This window comes from Nannospalax galili, unplaced genomic scaffold (genome assembly GCF_000622305.1).
Source record: "Nannospalax galili isolate Female #2095 unplaced genomic scaffold, S.galili_v1.0 scaffold633, whole genome shotgun sequence".
In the NCBI taxonomy this organism is placed as follows: Eukaryota; Metazoa; Chordata; class Mammalia; order Rodentia; family Spalacidae; genus Nannospalax; species Nannospalax galili.
Window position 1 is genome coordinate 1,789,792 of NW_008336075.1, and position 23,868 is coordinate 1,813,659.

Sequence of the window (23,868 nt, forward strand, 5' to 3'; positions counted from 1 at the left end):
AAGAATTTAAAGAAAAATTTATGTATAGATGTACAATATATGTCTTAAATTGTTTTATAAAAGCTTATAATGGAAAAACAAACAAACAAACAAAAAAGAATATATAATCCTATTTTATAAATAAAAAGGAAGCCACAGAAGCTGTTGTGTGTTATCTAGTCACTTCACAGATGCAACTGCCATCAGAGAAGACTTCATGAATGAAGCTGTAGAGCCAGAGCATTCACATATTTGTTCATAGGTTCATTGTGGACCCTGATCCCTCCTATATCATTATCTCTATGTTTGATTGATTGACTGTTTGGCGTGTGTGTGTGTGTGTGTGTGTGTATTTGTGTGCACGTGTGTGTGTGAAGGCCAGAGGTTGAGGGTTGAAGTCAGATGCCTTCCTCAACCACTCCCCACTCCTATTTTTTAAAATAAATTCTCTCACTGAACGTGTAATGTGCCAATTTCACTAGACTGCATGGTCAGTACACTCAATGGATCCTCCTGTCTTCTCCACTTCCCACAGCTGAGATTACAGGTAGGTACCACTGCACCCAGATTTGTATGTGGATGCTGAGAGTCCATACTCTAGTCCCAATGATTACACAGAAAGTATCAACTGATCCATCTCTTCAGCCCCTGACTTTCTCTTTAATTTTTAAAATTTATTGTGTGTGTTTGTATGATGTGTATGGGGGGCACATGTGCCTCAGCATACATGTCAGGAGGTCAGAGACAACTCTGAAGAGTCATGTATGGAGCTCAGAGGACTGTTCTGTGGAGTCAGTTCTCTCCTTCTACCTTTATATGGATTCTGGAGAGCAAACTTAAATTGTTGGATTTGTGTGACAAGCAGTTTTATCTGCTGAGCCATCTGGCTGACCCCTGATTTTCTTTTTGACTTGACCTTTTCTTACATAATACCCTGGCCCTGCATGCAGAGCCCCTTTGTAAAGCTCAGTTCTTTAGAGAAGAATTATTTGAATATTTCTCATAGAACAAGAATCATCTGAAAAAAATTTTGAAAATACAGATTCTTGGCCTCACACTACACTAATCAAGCCAGAGCTCTGAGTGGCCTCAGACCTTGAAATGCTCAAAGATTTCCAGGGATTGAGTTTACAGCCAGGTTGAGGACTTCTCTGTTAGGGATCTCAGAAGAGGAAGGAAGCAGCTAGGGGAAAGAGAACTAGTGTTACAGGAAGAGCATGGAGTAGATCCCCAGAAGACTGAGGACATATGCTCCCCCACCAAGAGTCTTCTTCCTTCCTGGGTGTTACTTTCCCTTTCATTATGTGAATGCACTCAAAATAATCCTATGTTTTGTTATTAAGAAAACTGTTTTAGTGTCAGCAAGATGCCCAAACATATACAGGGTTAAGGAGAGAACTTACTCTTGCAAGCTGTCCTCTGACTTCCATGCACATGCCTAGCTCTTTCTTTCTCTGAAATATTTAATGGAGAAGTCCTCAGTCTGGCTGCATAGCTCAAACCTGGGGAATCCTTGAACCCAATCACATATACACACATAAATAAATGTTTAAAAAAACTTTTTCAAAAGACCCAACTGGGGAATATGGATATAGCTCAGGGTCTAGAACACTTGCTTAAAATGCACAGGCTCTAGGATCAATCCTCGGAACCACAAAAACAAGAAACCAAGCTAAAAGACCAGGCTGAAGAATAATTAACTGTACATATATTAGGGAGAACTAGTTCTGCCAGGATGCCTCCCTCTCAATATTTGCTGAGATAAATAGCTTTGAGAAATCAGATAGTTTTCAAGGAAGAAAACAACAGGACAGTATTTCTGCTGGGGCCAGCAGAAGCTTGATAGAGGAAAATTTCCATGGGTAGAACAGAAGAGTAGGACACAGGGTCACATTCTTGTAGTAAGATCCCACAAGATTTAGAAACTAGACTTACTGGAAGGCGAGTTGGAGAATGACAAAGTTCTTGAATTTTAAAGTGGTGCTAGGTATAATTTTTGCCATCAAAGGTTGGTCAAAAGAAAAACACAACATATTACAAGTGTCAAGACTCAGAAGACTGTATTCCAAAGCACAGTATCCTGATGTGCTGAATACTCTGAACCAAAAGACTTTGGATAATCTCATAACCAAACTTGCTCTGACATGTTTTCCTGCACCTACACACAGAAAATTGCAGCAAAAAGAATTTCTCTCCTCCAAAGAATATTATAGAATCTAGAACTCCTCCCCATAAAGCCAAGACACAATACCTAGCCAGGTAACTCTCCTTCTCCCTCAAAGCCCTCATTCTAAAGAGGTTCTTTCCAAGGACAGACAGGCCTTGAGGGACTTCCTCCCCAAGTCTGTTACAAAATTGTGATGCTTAATTTGGGATTTCAACTTTTTTGGATCTGGAGTCAACTTGTTTGGATCTGGAATCAGGTAGGAGACATGCCTCTAGATAGAATTTCCAAGGAAGAGTCACTGAGGGGAGAAGAGCCTCTTCAGAGTGGACAGCATTTTCCAGGGGCATCCCATACATAAGCAGGTCCCAGAGAAAATCAGCATTGCTTTTGTCTGTCTATCCTGACTATTAGCTAGTGAGCACATCTTTTTTTAAAGATTTTAAGAGTGGACCCAAACTCAAAGGACACTTATTTTTCTCTTGTACCCACCTGCCTCCTGATACTGTGTTGATGGAACTGTCTCTGGAACTGTGTTCCCAAGTCAGTCCTCACCCATACTTTTATTCAAAATGGTTTCTTCAGCTTCAGTTGAGGAAGTACAAGCATTATTAGCAACTTTTATAAATGGTGACTTAGATGTTTATGTGTAAGGTTAGAAACAAATTCTTCTTCTTCTTCTTCTTCTTCTTCTTCTTCTTCTTCTTCTTCTTCCTCCTCCTCCTCCTCCTCCTCCTCCTCCTCCTCCTCTTCCTTCTTCTTCTTCCTTCATGTAGAAAGGGCTTGTTTTATCTTACATCCCCCAGGTCACAGTCCATCACTGAGGGAAACCAGGGCAAGCTCAAGATGAGCTCCTGGAGCTCAAAATGAAAACCTGGAGGCAGGAACTGAAGCACAGGCTGGATGAACGCTGCTTACCAGCTTGGTCCTCTGGCATGTGCTCATCCTGCTTTCTTATACAACCCAGCACCACTTGCCTAGGGGTGGCACCTCTCACAATTGGCCTGGCCTTCCCATATCACTCAACAATCAAGAAAATGCCTTACCTACATGGCCACATGCCAGTTTGAAGGAAGAACTGTCTCACTTGATGTTCCTTTTTCCAAGATGTGTCAAGTTGACAACTGAAGCTATCAGGCACAGTTACCCATCCATTGCTACTGGATTTGCCTGTGCTTATATTATTTATTTATTTTTTTATTTTTGAAACAGGATCTCATGATCTTCCTGCCTCAGACTCCCTAATGTTGTGATTACAGACATGCACATACCTGGCCTTCATTTACTTTTATTTTTATAACAGCCTTATGGAAATAAAATTCATATACCATGTATTTTACCTACTGAGAGTAACAAGTAAATAGATTTTAGTGGTTCAGATTTCTGTAGCAATTAATCTCTTTTAAAATGGTTTACCACTCCTCAAACCTTTTACATTTAACTATTCTAACATGTCTGTGTGTTCTCACTTCTAGCACTGCTCATTCATTAGACTATTAGATGTCTCTAAGAGTGTGTCTATTCTTTACCTTTCACAGATAAAACATACAATATGTTACATCTTGTGACTGAGTTCCTTAGCATAATGGTTCTGGAGTTAACCCAGCTAGCAAGAAACATGTTTATGGCTGAATGATATTTTATTGTATAGATATACCACAATGTGTTTATCCATTTGCCCAGTCTAGATATTTGGGTTGCATTCAGTTTGAGTGTTTGCAAATAATTCTATCATGCATATTCTCGAACACACATTAGTGTGAGAATGTATTCTCAGTTCTCTTCAGTGCACATGTAGGTGTGAAACTGCTGTATTCCATGGTAATTGCAGGAAGCTTCTTTTGAGAAACTATAGCACTGTTTCTAAAGCAATTTTGCCAGGTTAGCTTTCCACTAGACCACTTACATTGAACAGAACGGATTTCAAATTTTGGTCTTTGGGCGGGGGGTAGTGTGTTTGTGTGTCTGTTCGCATGTATATGTGTGAGTGTGTTGGGGAGGTATACATGCACTTGTGTGTATCTTTTTAGCTATTCTCCACGCTGGGTTTGAAACGGGTCTCTCAGTGGCCTTAAGTTCACCAAATAGTCTAGGCTAGCTGGCCAGCAAACTGTCTTGCCTGTCTGTGCCTCTCAGCAATGAGATTACAGGCATACATAACTGCTCTCACCTTTTGACACATGAGCTGGAGCTGAGGGCACAGATGCTCATGCTTGCACAGGAGTCCTTACAGACCGAGCCATCTAACACCCCTCAGTATGCTCTGAAGAAGGAAAAGCAATCATTTGGGTTTGGAATGTTAATATCTCAGGATTTAAGGATCAGCTTGGGCTAGATGATGGTATCAAATCATACATAAAGGCACAGAGGAGCTCAGGCCCAGCTGGAGCAGAGATCCTGATTCTTCTATTTCAACCTTGTACTAACCTCTCCAGAGTTCCTCTGTGCTGTTTCCCATCCATTGCCCCTTGTTCAAAGCCCTGCCACTTATAATTTCCAGGAATTTTGACAGATTTCTCAGTCTCTCTAAACCAGGTTCCTCAGCTGTTAAACAGCAACACAAATGACTGGCTTGACTTGGAAATTTAGGCTTTCTCATTCCTAGAAAACGCAATTCAGTTGTTTTTTCCAGAGTTGCATATCATCTACCCTTATTTAACAATTCAAAGGTACTTTTGGTTTTTGTGAGAACCAAGAAGGGAATATATAAATAATTGAATAAGGCAATCTTGAAATGTCAATCGTATTATAAAAGAGCAAATTGCAATTACTGAGACCATTACAAGATAATGTACAGTCTGAGCTATCCTTTCCTTAAACACCATTTGTCCATCAATTATCAAATTCTATTAACTCTTCCCTTCCCTATATATAGTAGGCTAAAACAGCACATTTGTTCAGATTTTCTCTTTCACATATTTTGTATGTGTGCATATGTGCACACCTATGAGAGTGTGTACGCATGCATGTATGTTCATATACATCCAAAAAGTTGAAGTCAGGTATCTTCTCAACTGCTCTTCACCTTAATTTTTGAGACAGGGTCTCTCACTGAAACTACAGGTCACTGATTCAGCTAGACTGTAATCTCTCTCCAGGAATCTATCTGTCACTGCTTCCCCAGTACTTTACCACTAAGCTATATCCTCAGTCCTTGGTTTTTGAGACACCCTTGCTGTATAGACCAGGCTGGTCTTAAACTCGTGATCTTTCTACCTCTGCCTCCACAGTTCTTGGATTACAGATCTATGCCATCTTGCCCAACCAAAGGACAAGATTATCATGACTCCAGTGCAGATACCCATAGACTGTATTATGGAGATCAGAAAATGAAACTGCTCATCTTGACATGTCTACTCCTTCTTAACCAAGTTGCAATCTGTCCTCTCTAATCCTATTTCCCAATATCACTGTTTGAATTACCTATAAAGCCACCCTGCTACACTAGTACCTTTATCATTCCAAGTAAACAACTGACTGTTCTTCCATCTTGTCTCTGATAGATATATACTGTGCCCTACTAGCTTCTCCACTGTTTAAATCCATCTCTAATGCTATTTCCTCTGGGTACATTCTCTTCTAAATAGTATGGACAAAGCAGATGCTCCTTGACTTTCTAGTATAGTCACTTAGAATAATGCAGAACATATTAAATGTGATTAATGATTGATTGAATTATTGAGTGACTGGCTAAGTATTTAAAAAAAGTGCAGTCAATCACAGTTGTTGAGATTTTAAGAGTATAACAGCTATGTCACCTTGAACAAAACCTGAACAAGACTGTTCCTGAGGGAAGGAGAGATATTTTATTCAGTGGTGTAGCTACGCTCTTGAAAGTGACCCCTTACCCATGTTCCTGTAAGTATCACTAATTAAACTAATTGGTTCAAAATAAAAATAAAAGGGAAGAGGAAGAGGATCATCGGGAATGGGAGAGGCACAAAAGAGGGCAAAAGGCGAATATGATCAAAATACATTATATACATGTACAGAATGTCAAAATGGAATCCATTATTATATATGATTAATATATGCTAATAAAAACTTAGTAAATTAATAAGTAAATAGAACAGGCTTCCCTTGACTAGACTGTTCCATAGTAGTTTCTAGTAAATGGCTGTTACATTTGCTGCCAGATTCATTCATTTAAGCCATTTTATTTACTGCCTTGTGCTCTTAATTAACAATTTGTCTATGTAAGTCCTCTGTCCCCAGTGAGCTGACAAGTTTCTGGGATCAGAGAGTGAGTCATGTTTCAATGTCTACAGAGGCATCAGTAGGGCCATGTCTTGCCCTCTCCAAATGCTATTGATTGATGGAGCATCAAGCAGCTGGAATTCCACTGCCAAATATCAGCAGCCAGCCTCTCACACACACTGTCCATGAATCTCAGGCTTCAGCTTCCTTAGTTTTGAAAACCTGGCTCCTGCCCCAAGGTATCCTGGATCTGAAAGCCCTTGGTAAATAACTAAGAGGAAGACCCTTTGCTGTCATTGTGTCATCAGGGTCTGACAGACACAATGAGGTTGAATGTGGAGGTGTTGCTTTTCTGGTATAGACTTAAATATCTAGTTCAAACTTTTGTATGCTAAAGGTTCAATTTGATTCAAACACCATTGACTATCCCCTCAAAGTTGCAGCTCATTCTCTGGTGATTTGGACCATTTATTCTTCCCCTTTTACTTCCTGTCCTGCTGCGACCTTTGCTCTCCAAGCATCCTGAGCCCTTAAGAAGTGTCACACGGCTGGTTCTCTTCTCACATCTCTTTTCTAACTGGAGCATCCTTCCCTCATTTCTTGCTCAGTCAAAACCTATTGATTCTACAGAACAAAGCTATGCTGTCTCTACTTCAAGAAAACCTTCTTTTTCTCACTCATCATGCACCATGTGTCATGTCTGTGTTTCCCCAGCATCCTACATCTGTGACCTCACCTCACAATAAATGCATCTGTACTTCACCTCCAGCAGAACATAGGATCTCCTAGAGGATGGAGTCTCCGTCCAGGCTTCAGGCACAGTACCAATGCAAAACATGTTTCAAGGACACTTCAACTAAAGAGAAACAAAGCTGGGCCTGGAGAGATGGCTCAGCAGTTAAGAACATTGGTTGTTCTTGCAGAAGACCCAGGTTCAAATCCCAGCACCCACATCTATCAACTGTCCGTAACTCCAGTCCCAGGGGATCCGACGGCCTCTTCTGACCTCCGCGGGCATTGCACTACATGGATGCACTCACCTACATGCAGGCAATACATGCATACACATAAAATAAAAATAATAATTTTTTAAAGAAGCAAAGCAAAATACACAAGAGAATTATCAAATGGAAACTCAGAAATTAACAGGGAAGTGATAGCAGGTGTCTGTACTAGATTGTCTTCCTATAATAAAAACCTAAGTCTCTCAGTTTCTCTATGAAGCAAAATGTGGTGAAAAAGAGAATTAAACAACTGAATGTTTCCATTCCATTTGAACCCAAAGAAGTTATAGATATCCCAGAAATTGCAAGATTGGTAAACATTTACAACTTGTGTCTGATATCTTGTGTTCTAGTCAGCTTCAACTGTTAACTTGACACAGCCGAGAGTCATTTGAGAAGCCCATTAATTATATTTTTCAATGTCTCTTAAAATGGCATGCTTCTTCATAGTTTGTTGTACTGAATCTCAAACTCTGTTCAACCAAACAGTTTGCTGTGGTAATCATGATCTTTGGGTCTTTATCTATTTGCCCTCGCTAATGAGATTTTCTCATCAACATGATCTTAGCTAAAACAGTGAAGCATTAATGTCAATTTAATTGAAAAAGGGGATGAGGTTCAGGGACTCATCATATTTACTTGATGTACAGATGGTAGCTAGTTACAATGGATTATAAGTAAAGTGGTAATATTTGGGGGACTACTCTTAATTGCAGGGTGTAGCCTATAGCCATCTGGCCACTAGTACTAATCAGGGTGAACATTGCCATCCTGTTCGAGCACCTAGTTCCACTAGCTTTTATGTAATTAATACTTGCTCATTAATACAAACTCATTCCTGAGTTTGATGTATTCTACAGCATATAATTGTGCTTATAAATGTTTATTAAAATCACTACTAACTCTTTTTCACTTTTAAAATGTGTATCTTTCAGAATGTTTGGGAGGTCAACTCCACTATTTTATTTATTTAGCTCTTTGAAAGGAAGTCAGGTTGTTGGAGGCATGCCCTTGAGGGCATTGGAATTCTGATCCTTTCTCTCTGTTTCCTGGCAACCAGGAAGAACAGCAGCACATTGCCCGATCCTGTGCCCTCCTCACTGTGTGACTTTGCCACAGTCCCCAAAACATCAGAGCCAAGTGACTATGAATGAAAACCTCTGATGTCATGAGCCAAAAGAAACTTTTCTTTTGGTTGTTTATTTCAGGTATTTTCTTCTAGAAGCATAAAGCGTAATGCAGGAGGTAATCAGCAAAAATTTCCAGATTGAGATATTTGGTCCCAGTTCCCTATAGACCACCAAGAGGCATAAACATGACCTCTGTCCAACATACAAGCACCCTGGTTACAAAATCATGGTATTTAAGTTGGAAGGTTTAGTTTTCTTTATGAGTGTGATGCTAGATAGTTTAACCAAGTTCCAGTGGATGGGTGCACACCAAAGGACATTTGAGGACACAAACTTAGCTCAATAGGCCTTAACATATATGACAGAGTATAGGAAAAACAGTGAGGGTATAAAAGAGGGATGCAGTTAGGGGAAGGGGTCTAAACATGAGCAAAATATATTGTATGAGACTCAAAATTCAATTAATAAAAAAGGGAAAAAAGAAGAAGAAATCTTGGAAGGTTTACTTTTGTTACTCCACACTATACTAAAATGTTGGGATTTAAGAGGAATGGCACGGAATCTCAACTCCTGAATTTTCCCACATATCCCTAGTAACCCCTTCAGTGGAGACCAGACTTTCAACATACAACAACTTTTTTTAAATTACACTACAATACTGAGTGTCTGTGTATATGTGTAAATGTGTGTATGGGTATGTGTGCATACACATGCATGTGTGAATGTGTGTGTGTGTGTGTATGTGTTAGTAGAGGATTTAGAAACATGCAGTATCATTTAACTGTGCTAATAGAGAATAGTTAAAGGTTCTTCAACCATCTCAGGTAGTCAGCAAATAAGGAGCTGTGGTTAGGGTCTTTGACAGAACAACCTTGATTACAAATGAGGGGTTTTATTTGATTTATTTTAAGGGACTTGGCACTGGGTAATCCTAGCCAAGTCTACCTGCCTCACTTTCAAAAAACAATCCTTGGTTTGATGACCTCCTTGAAAATAATAAGGGTCAGAGTTGATCTATTATTTTCTTGAGGTCTTGTAGAAAAGGCTAGAAGGAGTTCTAGTGATTCTACCGCAGTCTTCCTTTTTTAGGAACTGAGGACAGTGATGTGACCGGAACTGGGCTTGTTCATATCCTGAATCTCAACAGAGTGGTATCAAACTGAGCTGGTCCTAAAAGCCTGAGTTCTGGCTCTTGATTGTGACTCTGTCTTTGGTGGGGAAGGAAGATTTTGTAAGACTCCAAATGTGTGTGTGTGTGTATGTGTGCACGTGCACACGCATGTTTCTTTTTGTTTTACTTTTACTATCTGCAGTTTTCCCAACAGAAAAATAAAAATAATGTGAGCTATTGAGTCACCTTCAGGATACTTGCTGCAGAGTTCGCTGTCTTCTTTCTTTTTGATTATTTAGTGTTTTGTATCACATTTACAACATGTCCCCCTGGTCTTGCTTAGGAAATGAGCCATGTGGTATCTTTTATGCTATAAAATGTCCCATTTTTTCATACTTTGGACTGATTTAGACAATATTAATCTCTGTTCTAAGCATCTCTGAGACCCTTTCAGATGGCAGGCATTTCTCTCCTTAAAAAATATGAGAGTGAAGAGACAGCACAGTGGGTAAAGTGCTTGCCAGGTATGTGTGGGGACCTGATTTTGTTTACCCAGAAGCCACATAAAGCCCAACGTGGTAATACACATCTGTAATCCTAGAACTCCACCAGCAAGACTGGAGGTGGGAACAAGAATTCCTGGAAGCTCATAGAATAGTTAACCTTGCACTTACAGTGGAGAATAAGAGAATCTGCATCGAGCAAGGTGGAAGGTCAGGACCAAGACCTGAGTTTGTCCTCTGACCACACATGCCCTGTTGCACAAGCATGCCTGGACTCACACACATGAATATACACACATATATACAGAAATATCACACATACACACACACATACACATGATTTTAAAATATACAGCATAATATGATGCTAACATGGCAGTTCATTCTGTATCCCCAGCATGCAGGAGGCTGGAACAAGAGGATTCAGAGTTTAAGGCTAGCTGGGTTATACAAGGAGAGCCTATCTTTAAAAAAAAAAAAAACAGAAGAAAGAATGGAAAGAAGGAAGGAAGGAAGGAAGGAAGGAAGGAAGGAAGGAAGGAAGGAAGGATAGGTGGAAGGAAGGGAGGAAGGGAGGGAAGAAGGGAGGGAGGGAGGAAGGAAGGAAAGAAGGAAGGAAGGAAGGTGGGAAGGAAGGAAGGAAGGAAGGAGGGAAGGAAGGCGGGAAGGAAGGAAGGAGAAGGAAGGAAGGAAGGAAGGAAGGAAGGAAGGAAGGAAGGAAGGAAGGAAGGAAGGAAGGAAGGAAGGAAGGAAGGAAGGAAGGAAGGAAGGAAGGAAGGAAGGAAGGAAGGAAGGAAGGAAGGAAGGAAGGAAGGAAGGAAGGAAGGAAGGAAGGAAGGAAGGAAGGAAGGAAGGAAGGAAGGAAGGAAGGAAGGAAGGAAGGAAGGAAGGAAGGAAGGAAGGAAGGAAGGAAGGAAGGAAGGAAGGAAGGAAGGAAGGAAGGAAGGAAGGAGGGGGGGAAGGAAGGGAGGAAGGGAGGGAGGAAGGGAGGGAGGGGGGAAGGAAGGAAGGAAGGAGGGAGGGAGGGAGGGAGAGAAGGAGGGAGGGAGGGAGGAAGGAAGGAAGGATAGGTGGAAGGAGGGGGGAAGGAAATTTTAAGAGGCTATGATGTGTATTGCTTGAAGAACACATATACACGGTGAGATCCTCAAGATTGCTCAGCCATTGTGAAATATCTCCACAGAGCATGGCAGTTCATGAAGATTTGTGAAAGACCTTGAGTCTGAAATACATGAAGTAGGAATCAGGGTCATTTGAGCTTTGTTGAAATGGACTTCCCACTTCCTGAGCAGGAGCATGGCCAGGCTCACAGTGGACTGAGTTGCTTAGAGTGCTCTCTGTGCTTTCCTAGCTCCTGGTTTCCCAATGTGGTCAACTGGGTGGAAGACTGCAATGGAAAAGGCTTGTAATATCAGGCAAAGTCGACACACTGCCAGCCAGTCTAGAAAAACTGGTGAGTTCCAAGTTCAATGGTACACCTGTCTCAAAAACTGAGGTTGAATGCAATAAAGGAAAATATCCAATATCATCTCATGGCTTCCATGTGCACATGAATGAGTGAGCACATACACACACACTTACACACACACACACACACACACACACAGAGAGAGAGAGAGAGAGAGAGAGGTTTAACACAACACATGTCATATAAAAATCCTCACTGAATATGTGAGCACTGATTTATCAATCTGTAGAACCCATAGCTATGAGATAGTGGACCCTCTGCCATCTTGTGCAAGTTCCACCTAATTCAAGAATGAGTCCACTAAGTGCGGTGTTTGGGAAAGGCACAACTTTACATCCTAAATAGCACATGTTCCTTAATATCTTCTTGCACATTTGCCTATACATCTTTCATCTAAAGCAAGGTCCCTTTTACATGGGTTATTAAGCAACTGACATCATAAACAATGAATCTCAGTGGGAGGGGAACCTCAGGTGGGGGACCTAGGTATGTCTTATTCAGGTGGATGTCACTGTCCTGTTGTCCAAGAGGAGTGTGAGGGTTAAAGCTGATTGTCAACTTGACAAAATTTATAGTCACCTAGGAGACAAGCCTCTGGGCATACCTGTAAGGGATTATCTAAATTGTGTTAGTCTCTGGGCATGCCTGTGGGGGATTACTTTAATTAACTGGGAAGATCCACCAATTATGGGTGGCTTGAGATGCGATCTTAGACTGTATCAAAAAGAGAAATGAGCTCAGCACAAGCAACCATTCAGTGCTCTCTGCTTCTTGAGAGTGGATGCAATGTGACCATCTCCCTCAAACTCTGTCTGCCCAGATTCCCAGACATGATGAACTGTACTCTGGAACTATGAGCCAAAATAAGTCCTTTCTCCATTGTTTCTTTTGTCAGGGATTTTATCATAGCATAGACATTAAAATGATGCTGTCAGGAAGTTTCATAAGATTTGTTTATCTATGATATCCTGTGGTAAAGTCTACCACAATCTGAGCCGTAGGGCCCATACAAATCACTGGTTTGGACCTCAGTCTCTTAATTGAAATGGGATCCTTCATTGCTCCTTATATTCACATGCATCCAGAGAGCAGACAGAAAAATTAGAAGGAAAAGAAAAATACAAGGTGGAAATTTAACTATTGTCCTTCATCTTTATCAAATTCTATCACCCAGAACAATTAAATTCAGAAGTCTAGGTCTGTGAAAGATAGAGACAGGAGTAGAATCTTTGGGGATTGCTAGCCAGTCAGCCTAGCTCCAGGTTCAATGAGAGATCCTGTCTCAAAGGAATAAAGTGAAGAGTGATAGAGAGACATCCTTCTATGGCCTCTGTGTTGTGCATAAGCATATGCAACCACCCACACAGGCAGTATGCCACCCACACATACACCATGCACACATTTATACGCACACTCCAACATTCATACACAAAAAGGTTTCTGGGACAACTGCCATTACTTCTCATTGTTTTGTATGCTTTTCATCTTTCATAAATTCAACAAGATCTCAAGTACTCTCAAAATAAGTTTATTTAGAAAGTTAAGAGGAGGAAAAAACATTTGTGTTTGGATTTATTTATTTACTTATTTATTTGTCATCTCACCCCTTCTATGCCAGAGCATACAAAATCTTGACCCATTGGAAAGACTAATTAAGAGATTCTAAATTTCCAAAATGTAGGAAAGTCCTCTTGGGGAGAGAATTACACAGAAGTTGCTAATTCGGGTGCACACTTTAAAAAATTCCCTTTACTTCGTCTAGCATTTGAGACACAGGTCTAAAATAACTGATAGTTCTTTTTCTCCTTCATTGCTGGGTAACCTGGCAGCTATTACCAGCCTTTCTCTCAGTCGTACATGAGTGTTAATGGACTGACATGTGCTTAATAATAGAGGCAGCTCCTGGATTCTTTAGAGCCAAGTGCTGCCAGGGCCTGTACAATATTAAAACTGCATTTTTGACCCCAGGCCTACAAATTTCTGTACTCAAACATCTTACTGATTAGTGAGAAAGAGCTCAGTGCCAGCTCACATTTTTCTTCTCCAAATAAGGAGGATCGTAGTTTAACTTTTATAACTCTGAACACAAAAATTATTATAATTCAAAGTGCTTAACTTGCCTCCATTACCAGGAATCTAATAAATATTAGAAAACTCATCTGAGTGCCCAAATTCACTCGCAGCTTTTATGACCCTATAGAATGAGGCCCTTTTTGCCATAAGCCCTGACTCAGTATGGCAGGAAAGGACATTTGTGAAATGGCATCTCAACAGTCTGCTAATATTTCAGAAACATTTTCTCATTTATTAATGTCACTGTCTTGATGGGTAATTTTTATGTCTGTGTGTAAATATCTGTGTGTTCACTTTCATGTGTGGAGGTACACAGTGGGGGGCATGTGCACATGAGAGGGCACATATGTCAGCCAGTGGACAACCTAAGATGTCAACCTCAGGCATACCATTCATCTCCTTGAGACATGGCCTCTCACTGGCCGGAAGACAGTTAATTAAACTAGACTGGCTGGTCAGCAAGTTCCAGAGATCCACCTGTTCTCACCTCTCTAGTGCTGGATCTGAAATTTCAAGTGTGTGCCACCAGGCCTGGCTTTTCGTTAGGGTAGTGGGAAAAAATTCAGGTCTTTGTGCTGACAAAGGAAGCTCTTTACTGACTGAGCCATCTCTCCATGTGACAGGCAACCTCTAAGCTGATCTCCAATGATCTACATATACTAGTAGTCACATCCTTGTTTAATTAATCCACTTAAGCACAAACACAAGCACAAGCTGGACTTATGGATGGAAAATGGCAGAACTGATGGGAAGGCATGCCCAAGATGAGGTAACAAAGAGACTATGGGTAAGATAGCTTAGCAGTTAAGAGCAATCCTCTGCAGAATTCAGATCCCAGAACCCACAATGGGTAGCTCAAAACTGCCCATGACTCCAGTTCCAGGAGATGGGGATCCAACACCCCTGACCTCCTTGGACACCTGCATTCATGTGCACACACACACACACACGCACACACACACACACACTTTGAGAGACTATGGCTATTGCCTTGGTCGTTGTCATGGATACTATTGATTGTCAACTTGATAGGAACTAAAATGTCCCAGGAGACAAACCTCTGGGCCTGTCTCTGACAGAGTTTCTAGACTGGGTTAATTAAGGTGAAAAACTGACTTTAGTATTATTTCATAGTCAGGGGTCGATCCTAGACAGAGTTAAAAGGAGAAAGCAAGCTAAGCAACAGCATCCATTTCTCTGCTTCCTGACTTCACGTGCAATGTGACCAGCTGCCTCACACTCTTGCTGCCATGATTTCCACACCACAGTAGACTGCATTCTCAAACTGTGAATCTAAATAAATCCTTCTTCCCTCAAGGTTCAGTGAGAAACTGTCTCAAGGGAAAAAGTTGGAGAATGATAGAGCAGGACACCGAAAGTCCTTCTCTGGCCTCCATATGTGCATCCCCACACATACATGTGTACATAGACCACATATATCCAGTGCCCTCCACTACATACACACAAAGATTTTCTAGGGGTAAAGGAACAAAACAAGATATTTCATAACCTATCTTGAAGGCTCCCAGACCCAGACCCTCTCACTCTTTTCAAGGGCTAGATGGGCCTTTATGTTCCCTGATGCATTTGAACTTCTCCTGCGGTCTGACCAGACTATTATCACTATATCTTATTCTTCAATGTCTAACTTAATGTTCTCTACTCTATTTGAGTAATAAAATTCAAGGACCAATGGGAGAATAATAAGAAATAAATAGAAGAATAATGCATTGTGCTGGAACCTGTGGTAGATGTTGGTCCACAGGACAATGGATGGAGATTTGACTTGAATCCCTCAACTGGGTTTGTTGACTATTCTGTGTCCCTCAGTCCCAGTATTTGGACCATATACACATGGTCCAACCTCATCCATTATTTTCCATCAGATTAAACATAGTGCTCCTTGGTGGGCAGGAGATATTCCTAAGATAGCAAATGTATCAGGAGGGAGAAGATTCTACTCTTCCATGTTTAAGAAACACAGCTGGGAGTCTGGAGAGGTAGCTCAGTGGTTAAAAGGGCTTGCAGCTCATCGAGAGGACCTGGGTTCAGTTCCCAGTACATGTCAGACAGCTCACAACAACCTGAACTCCACCTCCAATGTCCTCTTCTGGCTTCTTGTGGGCACCTGCACACATACACACACCACACACACACACCACACACACACACACACACACACACACACACACACACACACATAGAGGGAACATGTTTCTCAGAATTGAGCTATTTCAGGACTATTTTAAAGTTTCCTCAGAGAGGCTGGAGAGCTAGCTCAGTGGTTATGAGCACTGGCTACATAGGTTCAATTTCTAGCATCCAAATCTGGTGGCTCACAGCTACCTATAACTCCAATTCCATGGGATCCAAAGCCTACTTCTGGCCTCAGCAGGTTTGCACATATGTGAAGCACTTAAACTCATGCAGACAAAACATTCTTATAAATAAAATAAAAATAAAATAAATTTAAAAAATATTTTTAAAGTTTCATCAGATTCTAGGGCAATATGTAATAATATATACTCAATATCTTCAAAATGCACTTAAGAAAAATTATTATTAACAGTCACTAATTTTAAGGTGAAATAGAATTGGGGATTATAAAAAAATCACAAAATATTATGGTTTAAGAATAAACAGACAAGGAAGTCTGGCAGATTCCAAATGCTCCATCACTTTGGAACGTGTGATTCTGAAGTCATGTTTTTATCACGTTTCATTTCCTCATCTGTAAAGCTTTCTGGAGTGGCCGTGGTAAGGATGACAGAGGACATGAGAGGTCTCCATGGAGGAACAAGCAGAGTATTGCACTGATGGTTTGTAGTGGACTAAATGCTCCCGGATGGGAATTTGGACATAGGTTCAATTTCCAGCCCCACTGCCCTCATAAGTCTGCTAAGACTCAAGAAAATGAAAGGCTTACGCAAATGCACAGTTAGTTCTGACTCCATTGTTGCTATTCTGATAATGACTGTGCATAGGAAGGTAAGCACCTTCATTTGCAGCAAACTTGCTATCCCTGGGCCAGCCTTCATCCCCAGCTGGACGTTAGGGGCAAAACTCAACCTTGGTAGACTTAGTGAAGAAGAAGCCATTATAAACAAAAGAAAAAGGGAAGGGAAATGGAGGGAGGGGAAGGGAGAAAAAGGATGGAAGGGAGGAGAGGAAGGAAGTGAGAGAGTGAAATGGAGAAAAAAGGGAGGGAAAGGGCATGGAGGGGAGGGGTGAGGACAGGAGGGGAGGACAAAGGAAGAGGAGAAGGGAAGGGAAGCCCTGTGGAGGAGCAGGAAGGGGGGAGGCAAGGAGAGAACAAGAGAGGAGAGGGGAAGGCCAGAGGAAGGGGCACGGGGAGGGAAGGAAGAAATTGTGGAGAGGAAGTGGAGAAGAGAGGAGGGAGATGAATGGAGAGAGGGGGAGGAAGGAAGGGAGGGGAGAGGAGGAAGGAAACGGGGGGAGAAAGAGGGGAAGATAAAAGGAGGGGTGGAAAGGGACAGCAGGAGGGAAGAGGAGGGGGGAGGGGGAGGAAGTGGGGGAGGAAGCGGGGGAGGGAAGGGAAAGAAGGGGAAAGGAAAGGTAAGAGGAGGGAGGGAAGGGGAGGGGAGGGGAGAGGATAGAGGATGCGATGCGGACGTGAAGAGGAGGGGAAGGTGGAAGGGGAGCGGAGGGCAGGGAAGAGGCAGTCACGAAGGAGGCCAACATACTGTACCTGTGAAGATTTCAATTCCCTGCCCTGCCACCTTTTTAATGAGAAGTCTCAGAGTCCCACCCTCCAGGGTCAGCAGCAGGGTCCCTGAGCCTTCAGACAGCTCGGTGGACAGGAGCAGACCATCCTTGTTCCATGTTCGAAACTGGAAACTCACTGAGAGTCCATCAATTTGGGGGGTGCCAGGCAGCAGCAAGTAATTGCCCCGGGAGTTGACAAATGTGATGGGAACAATTTGTGGTTCAAAGCAGGAAAAAGTAACATTGCCCTGGAAAACAATAAAAAAAAAGCAAACATGTAAAATCCATTTTTTATTCAGTAATCTGACAGTTGATATAAATAATCTCCAACGCTGACCTTAACTTGGGGATCATTCCACATTCAGCTGCAAGATCTTAAAGGGGAAAAAAATATGTCAGCTTTACTCAGAAAGATTCACAAGATTGTTTCCTGTCCATGTTTTAAAAATCACAGTGCAGTCTGTAAAGGAGGCCATCTGAGACTCCAGGAAGAGAGGAGGGTAGGAAGTGTCAAAATTTTCTAGGGAACTAAGGACATAAAAATAATTGTACTCACTCACTAAGTAAACCCATATGGTGAGTCAGCCTTGTGCCAAGCTCTGGAATAGGTTTGCAAAGACAAAAAAAAATATTGTTGCAATGAAGAATGTGCTAAGGAGATAGATTCTGGCTCCTGCAGGAAGTTGGCATGAAAATAAATAAATAAATAAATAAATAGACAAGAAAAAGTTTCATAAGCAAATGAAGCTTTTATGCACGTGGGGAGGATGAGGAGAGCAGTGCAGTGCTGTGGCTGAGATTGTAAGCAAAAAACACATGGTTTCCTGGGCTTGGAAATTAAGCAAAATGGCATTGCAGAAGAATCATAGAGAATCTTCATTTCAAAGAAATGAGTGTAACAGAAAGGGATAGAAAATGTGAAGGACAGAAGACTGGACTGGAGGGCTGAGGCCATCTGAGCCTCTCGTGTATTCTCAGTGGTTTTCATTCAAACACAGCAACACTGAAGTTACAGTGGCCACGTTTCTAATATAGGGAGATTAAGTGCACTAACACCATGTAGGAAGTAGAGATGAGGGGCTGAACCTGGGGGAGTACTAAGAGTTATTAGGCTACAGGTATAGCTCAGTTGGTAGAGTGTTTGCTTAGCATGAGTGAAGTCCTATATTCAGTCCCCAGCACCTCACTAACTGGGCATGGTGGTGCCAGACAGGCGATACTTTCTTTTGAGTTCTTGGCCAAGGTGGCCAAAGCGATTCCCAGATAGTAACCCAGCATAAAACTGGGAAATTGAACAGCAGACCCCAATCTTACCCAAAGGAATACAACTGATTACTGCTAGATGAGGAACAGCTGACCCTCCTAAAACAAAGACCTCTAGATAGGCTGACTAGATTCACCAGAAGGGCAAGTAGTGGGAAATGGCTGGGGGTGCTGACAACACAGCATACAGTAGCAGGGATTTCAGACTATAAGGGCTCTAGTGAGGGGAGGGGGGCTATGGGAGGGTGCTACCTGGGAAGTAGGTGTGTAAATAAATAAATTAATTAATAAATAAAATTAAAAAATAAAATAATTCCTCAAAGCATAAAAATTTGCTCCTTAATAATTAGTAGATGTGAAAAACATTACCATTGAAATCTATAATCAGAGATATAGAGATTAGAAACTCATGTGCATCTTATTGTCAATTGTATTAAAAATGAATTTTTCTGTATAAAACTGTATATTTTAATAATGAAATGGAGATCTTTTTTAATGTTTAAAACCTCATTTAATTTTACAACTTATAGGGTTTATATGGAGTACAATATTGTATAACTGTATTAATTCAACTGTAAGCCTAAAAATTTACAGCCAGTTTTGAAAGAGATGCATCTTAGCTCTGGAAATTGTTATTGAATATGTCAATGCTGTTTTAATGAAATGCTTCTTCTAATTATATGGTTATTAAATAAATAATTTAAAAAATAGAAATAAATCTGTATGTTAACCATATAGATTGGCTTCCCGTTGAGTAGTAAGAAGAGAGTCTTGAGTGCTTTTGGAAAGGTTAATATGGGGTATATTATGAAAGCCATTGGCATTAATATTATAAGCTCTATAACAAACCATGTCACATTTACATCTCCACCATATATGTCCATAAGGCTCTAAACACTTGACTCCACAGCAGTGCTGAGGGCTCTCTCTGGCAAGCTCATTACTTTCAAGGTCAATGTTTCCTTTCAAAGCCATTGAAAAGTCACTTCTGCATAGTGTAGTTCAATCTTCCTGAGTCTTTTCCCGAAGCCAGTACCACCTGTGAAAACTAGGAAGGATTTCTTAGGCGAACACCCTGTCCTGAATGATTGCCTGGATTGAATTTTCACCCAGGAGGTCAAGTGTCAGAGTGAGATACTTAGGGAACCTCCTAGTTAACTCTTAGGTCAACTCACAATTTTTTTCTGAAAAGACATCCCCAGATCTTAGGCTGGAGAGATGACTCTGTGTGTAAAGTGGTTGCTATGGGAGAATAAGAACTTGAGTTAGGATCCCCAGAACCCACATAAAAAGCTGATGTGATGGCTTCACATGTAATTTTGGAACCGGAGTTGGAGACAGAAAGATCCTGGAGAGTCTTGGTAGTTATTCTAGTCAAATGAGTGACCTCTGGGTTCAGTGAGAGACAGTTTCAAAAATTAAGAGGGAGAACAACAGATACAGACTGTTTACTGATCCCTGGCCTCCACACCCACATGCATAAGTGTACAACACACACACACACATCATCATCATCATCATCATCATCATCATCATCACCATCCCCAGGTCTCAATTTTGTTTGTTCATGATATTCTTGTGTCTACCAATACCGCTAAGTGCAATCATTCATTCAGCAGACTGCTATGTACCTGCTCTTGCATGAGCAATTGATTGTAGTTATTTAGACTATTTTTTCTCTTTAGAAAGGATTTGTACAAGTTAATGAATGAGCAAAGGGAGAAGGCCTTTGATACTCATTGGGAAGCAGTTCATTGCATGCCAGGTAAAATGCTGACTTGCATCCTTTGAGTTCTGCACAAGGCTGCTTTAATCACATCATCCACTTAAAGGTCACAAAAAAACTAAGAGTAAGTAAGAATAAAATCTCTATGCCTTGTTAGTGGTGACAGTGGGAGAGAATTCAATGCATACTGTTGTCTTCAGATGTCATGGCTGGGGTTCCCTCCTCTGCTTTGAGTGTCATATTTCTAAAGTACAAATATCTATACGTTACCACGTGTATAAATTTGCATTTTTTATTTCTGAAACTATCCTTTTAAGCATGAAAATATTCAGTCTATAACTAACTGTGGCAGAGCATTCTTTTGCAATCAGAAAACTCACAAATGTGCTACAAAGAAGCCAAAAGAGACAGTAGTTTTTCTTCCCTTGTTCTCTGATGCATCCTTGTCTGTATTACCCAAATTTGTCAGCATACCACAGAACCTAAGGATTGATACTTTGTAGAAAGAGTAATGATGGGAAGATAGATCAAAAAGGGAATGGATGTAAAAGCCTCTGAGATTGTAAAAATATTCCTTCACTTACAGATTTAAAACCCAAAGTCCAATTCAACTTGAGCCCTGAGCTCTCTGAATGATAGCCTGGGCAGACACCATCACTGATCCCTGGTCCTCTTAGCAGGGACCATTTTTCTTTCCAGAATGATAGTATCCTGTATATTCACTGTTACATATACTTAATCATGTATTAGTTACTTTTCTCAATGATGTAGTCAATTACTGGACAGCAAATAATTTAGGAAGAAAGGGTTTCTTCTGCCTTACATTTCAAGAGCATATAATCCATCATGGCAGGGAAGTGATGGAGACAGGAGTGTGAGTGGCTGCATCCACAGTCAGGAAGCAGAAAGAGATGAATGCTGGTATTCAGCTCACTTTCTCCTTTTTATTCAGCCTAAGCCCCCAGCCCTTGAAATGTTGCTACCTACAATCAGGGTGGGTCTTCCTACCTCAATTAAACTAAGGAGATAATCCCTATCAGACACATCCAAAGGCTTGTCTCTTAGGTAGTTCAAGAGCCTGTCAAGTGAACAACCAGTGTTAACTCTCATGTTGTCTTATTCTGCTTTTGTTAAAACAAGATTTCTAAAATTGAGTACTTTATAAAAAAAAAAAAAGATTTGTGTAGCTTATAAATTTGGAGGTAGGAAATTCAAAGTCAGGAGTACTACAGTGTTTTGAATCTGTCCAGGGCCCTTTGGTTGGATCACAACACAACAGGGAAAGAAGAAATGGACCACAAAGGAGCTAGACACATGTGGTGACTTCATCCTCATTTTATAACAGCCCACTTTTGAAAGACTTAAAACCTCAGACCATCATCAATTACGTTTGAGAGTGATAGCCCTAAACCTTAGCCAGTTCCCACTAGGCTCACCTCTTATGGACTACAGCACAACTCCATCATGTTCAAAGACAAGATCTCATCAATTGAACATTCGGAGACACACTAAAATTGTCACTGACCTGGCAGAAGTGAATGTATTATAAAGAGACAATTTAGTTTTAGACTATTAAAACAATAGACCCCCACCCCTGGGCTGGAGGGATGGTTCAGTGGTATAGAGTACTTGCTGCTCTTGCAGAGTACTAGCATTTGGTTCTCAGCACTCAAATCTGGTAGCTCACAAGCACCTCTAACTCCAGGATCAGCAGATCCAAGATTGTTTTCTGGGTGAGGAGGATACTCACACACACCAGGGAGAGAGAGAGAGAGAGAGGGGGAAATAAAATAACTTGCACTGGAGAGACGACTCAGTGGTTAAGAGCACTGGCTGTTCTTGCAGAAGACACTGGTTCAAATTCCAGTACCCACATGGGGCTAACAACCTTCTGTAACTCCAGTTCCAGGGCATCTGATACCCTCCTCTGTCCTCCATGGGCATTGCATGACAGTGGCGCACTTACCTACATGCAGGCATAACCCTCATACACATAAAATAAAAATAAATAAACCAAAAAACAATTTAAGAAATAAAATAAGGGGCTGGAGAGATGGCTCAGTGGTTAAGAGCACTGGCTGCTGTTGCAGATGAACCAGGTTCCAGTCCCAGCATCCACATGGTGGCTAACAACCATCTATAACTCCATACCCAGGGGATCTGATGCTTCCTTTGGACTGCCTCAGACATTGCATAACATGGGTATACTTACATACACACAAGCAATACACTCATACACATAAAAAATAAAAATAAAATATTTTAAAAAATTAAAATAACTTACAAAATAAAGCAATGAATCAACCTCAAGAAATTAGAATTTCCCCAGGAATTTCATGCTGGTAGATGAACACCCTGGGCCAGACTGAACTCTTCTTTCAGAGAAAGGCCCTCACAACCTTACAGAGGCAATGGTGGGTCTACGGTGGGCAGGAACATACCTTGACCAGGACTGCTTAGATGTATATATTCCTGGCCCTCTATTTAAACTTTAACTTCATGTCAGGATCCAGAAGACAGACTGGAGGGAAGTCATTGGGATCTCTTTGCCCTTCTTCCCATTGTGGCCACATTGAATAAATCTTTTTACTATTAATTTGTCATTCTAACTGATTTATCAAGGGCTGGTGGGAAAACCAGATTTCCTAGGGCACAGAGTGTAACTTGAAATTCAATAACAAAATTCTATCCAAATGGGCAGGGGGGAGGTTATATTCAAACCATGTCATGCCCATCCCTCTCCAAAAGGCCTGATGTCTGGAATACTGGGACCAGGAGAAAGCCACTTGTCCCTTAGGGATGCCCAAACAGAGTCTACTTTCTTCTGACAAAATTCTCCTTGACTCAATCCAGTCAGCACCCCGAGTCCTCCTTCTGATTGGGATTGATAGTGGACTACTTATTCCCTTTTTAGTCAAAATTAGTGCCTACATTGCCCACCATTGGTCTGGTCCTTCTGATAACTTATCACCATGCTTCCTTACATTAATACAAAATGATTTGGGCATAGTTTCGCAAAGAATCATTCTTCCTCTTAGTGTAGAGGTTTTGTATCTGCTAATCCTCATCTGGTGCCTTGGCTGCAAATCCCTCTTTTCTTGTGTATATAGAACCAAGCCTCATCTTTCTCCAGGGCCACAGAACCCATTATAGTAGGCTGTACCCATTGTGTCTTTAACAAGAGCAATGATTTGTTTTCTTTGACAAGAAACAAAGATCCACCAAGATAATTCCTTTGGGGATCCACCAAGCTAATTCCTTCAAAGTACTCAAAACAGACATTGCAGTCTTCCCCCTTCTCAGAAAATAAAGAACTTGATCATGATCATTCCAATACAGAACTCTGAAGTGCCTAGGCAGGTGTTCACAGGCCATCTCAGAGGAAGAACTCTTACTCCCAGGGAGACATTTTGTGGAGAATCAGAAATAACAAAAGTTGGTACTACCCTCTACTGACTCATGAAACTTGCTGACACCTGAAGGAACCCCAGGCCCTGAAACAAAACAGCCAAGTTAGTGTGCAA

The 23,868-nt window shown here is 41.2% G+C and overlaps 1 protein-coding gene across 1 annotated transcript in view; it reads right to left on the reverse strand.

The window, feature by feature from the left end:
* LOC103732320 (contactin-associated protein like 5-1-like) overlaps window positions 1-23,868 on the reverse strand; it is a 219,275-nt gene that overhangs the window by 65,930 nt on the left and 129,477 nt on the right. Inside the window, exon 5 of the mRNA XM_008830876.1 lies at window positions 17,339-17,603. Coding sequence (XP_008829098.1) covers window positions 17,339-17,603 — 265 coding nt within the window. The remainder of the gene's footprint in view (window positions 1-17,338; window positions 17,604-23,868) is intronic.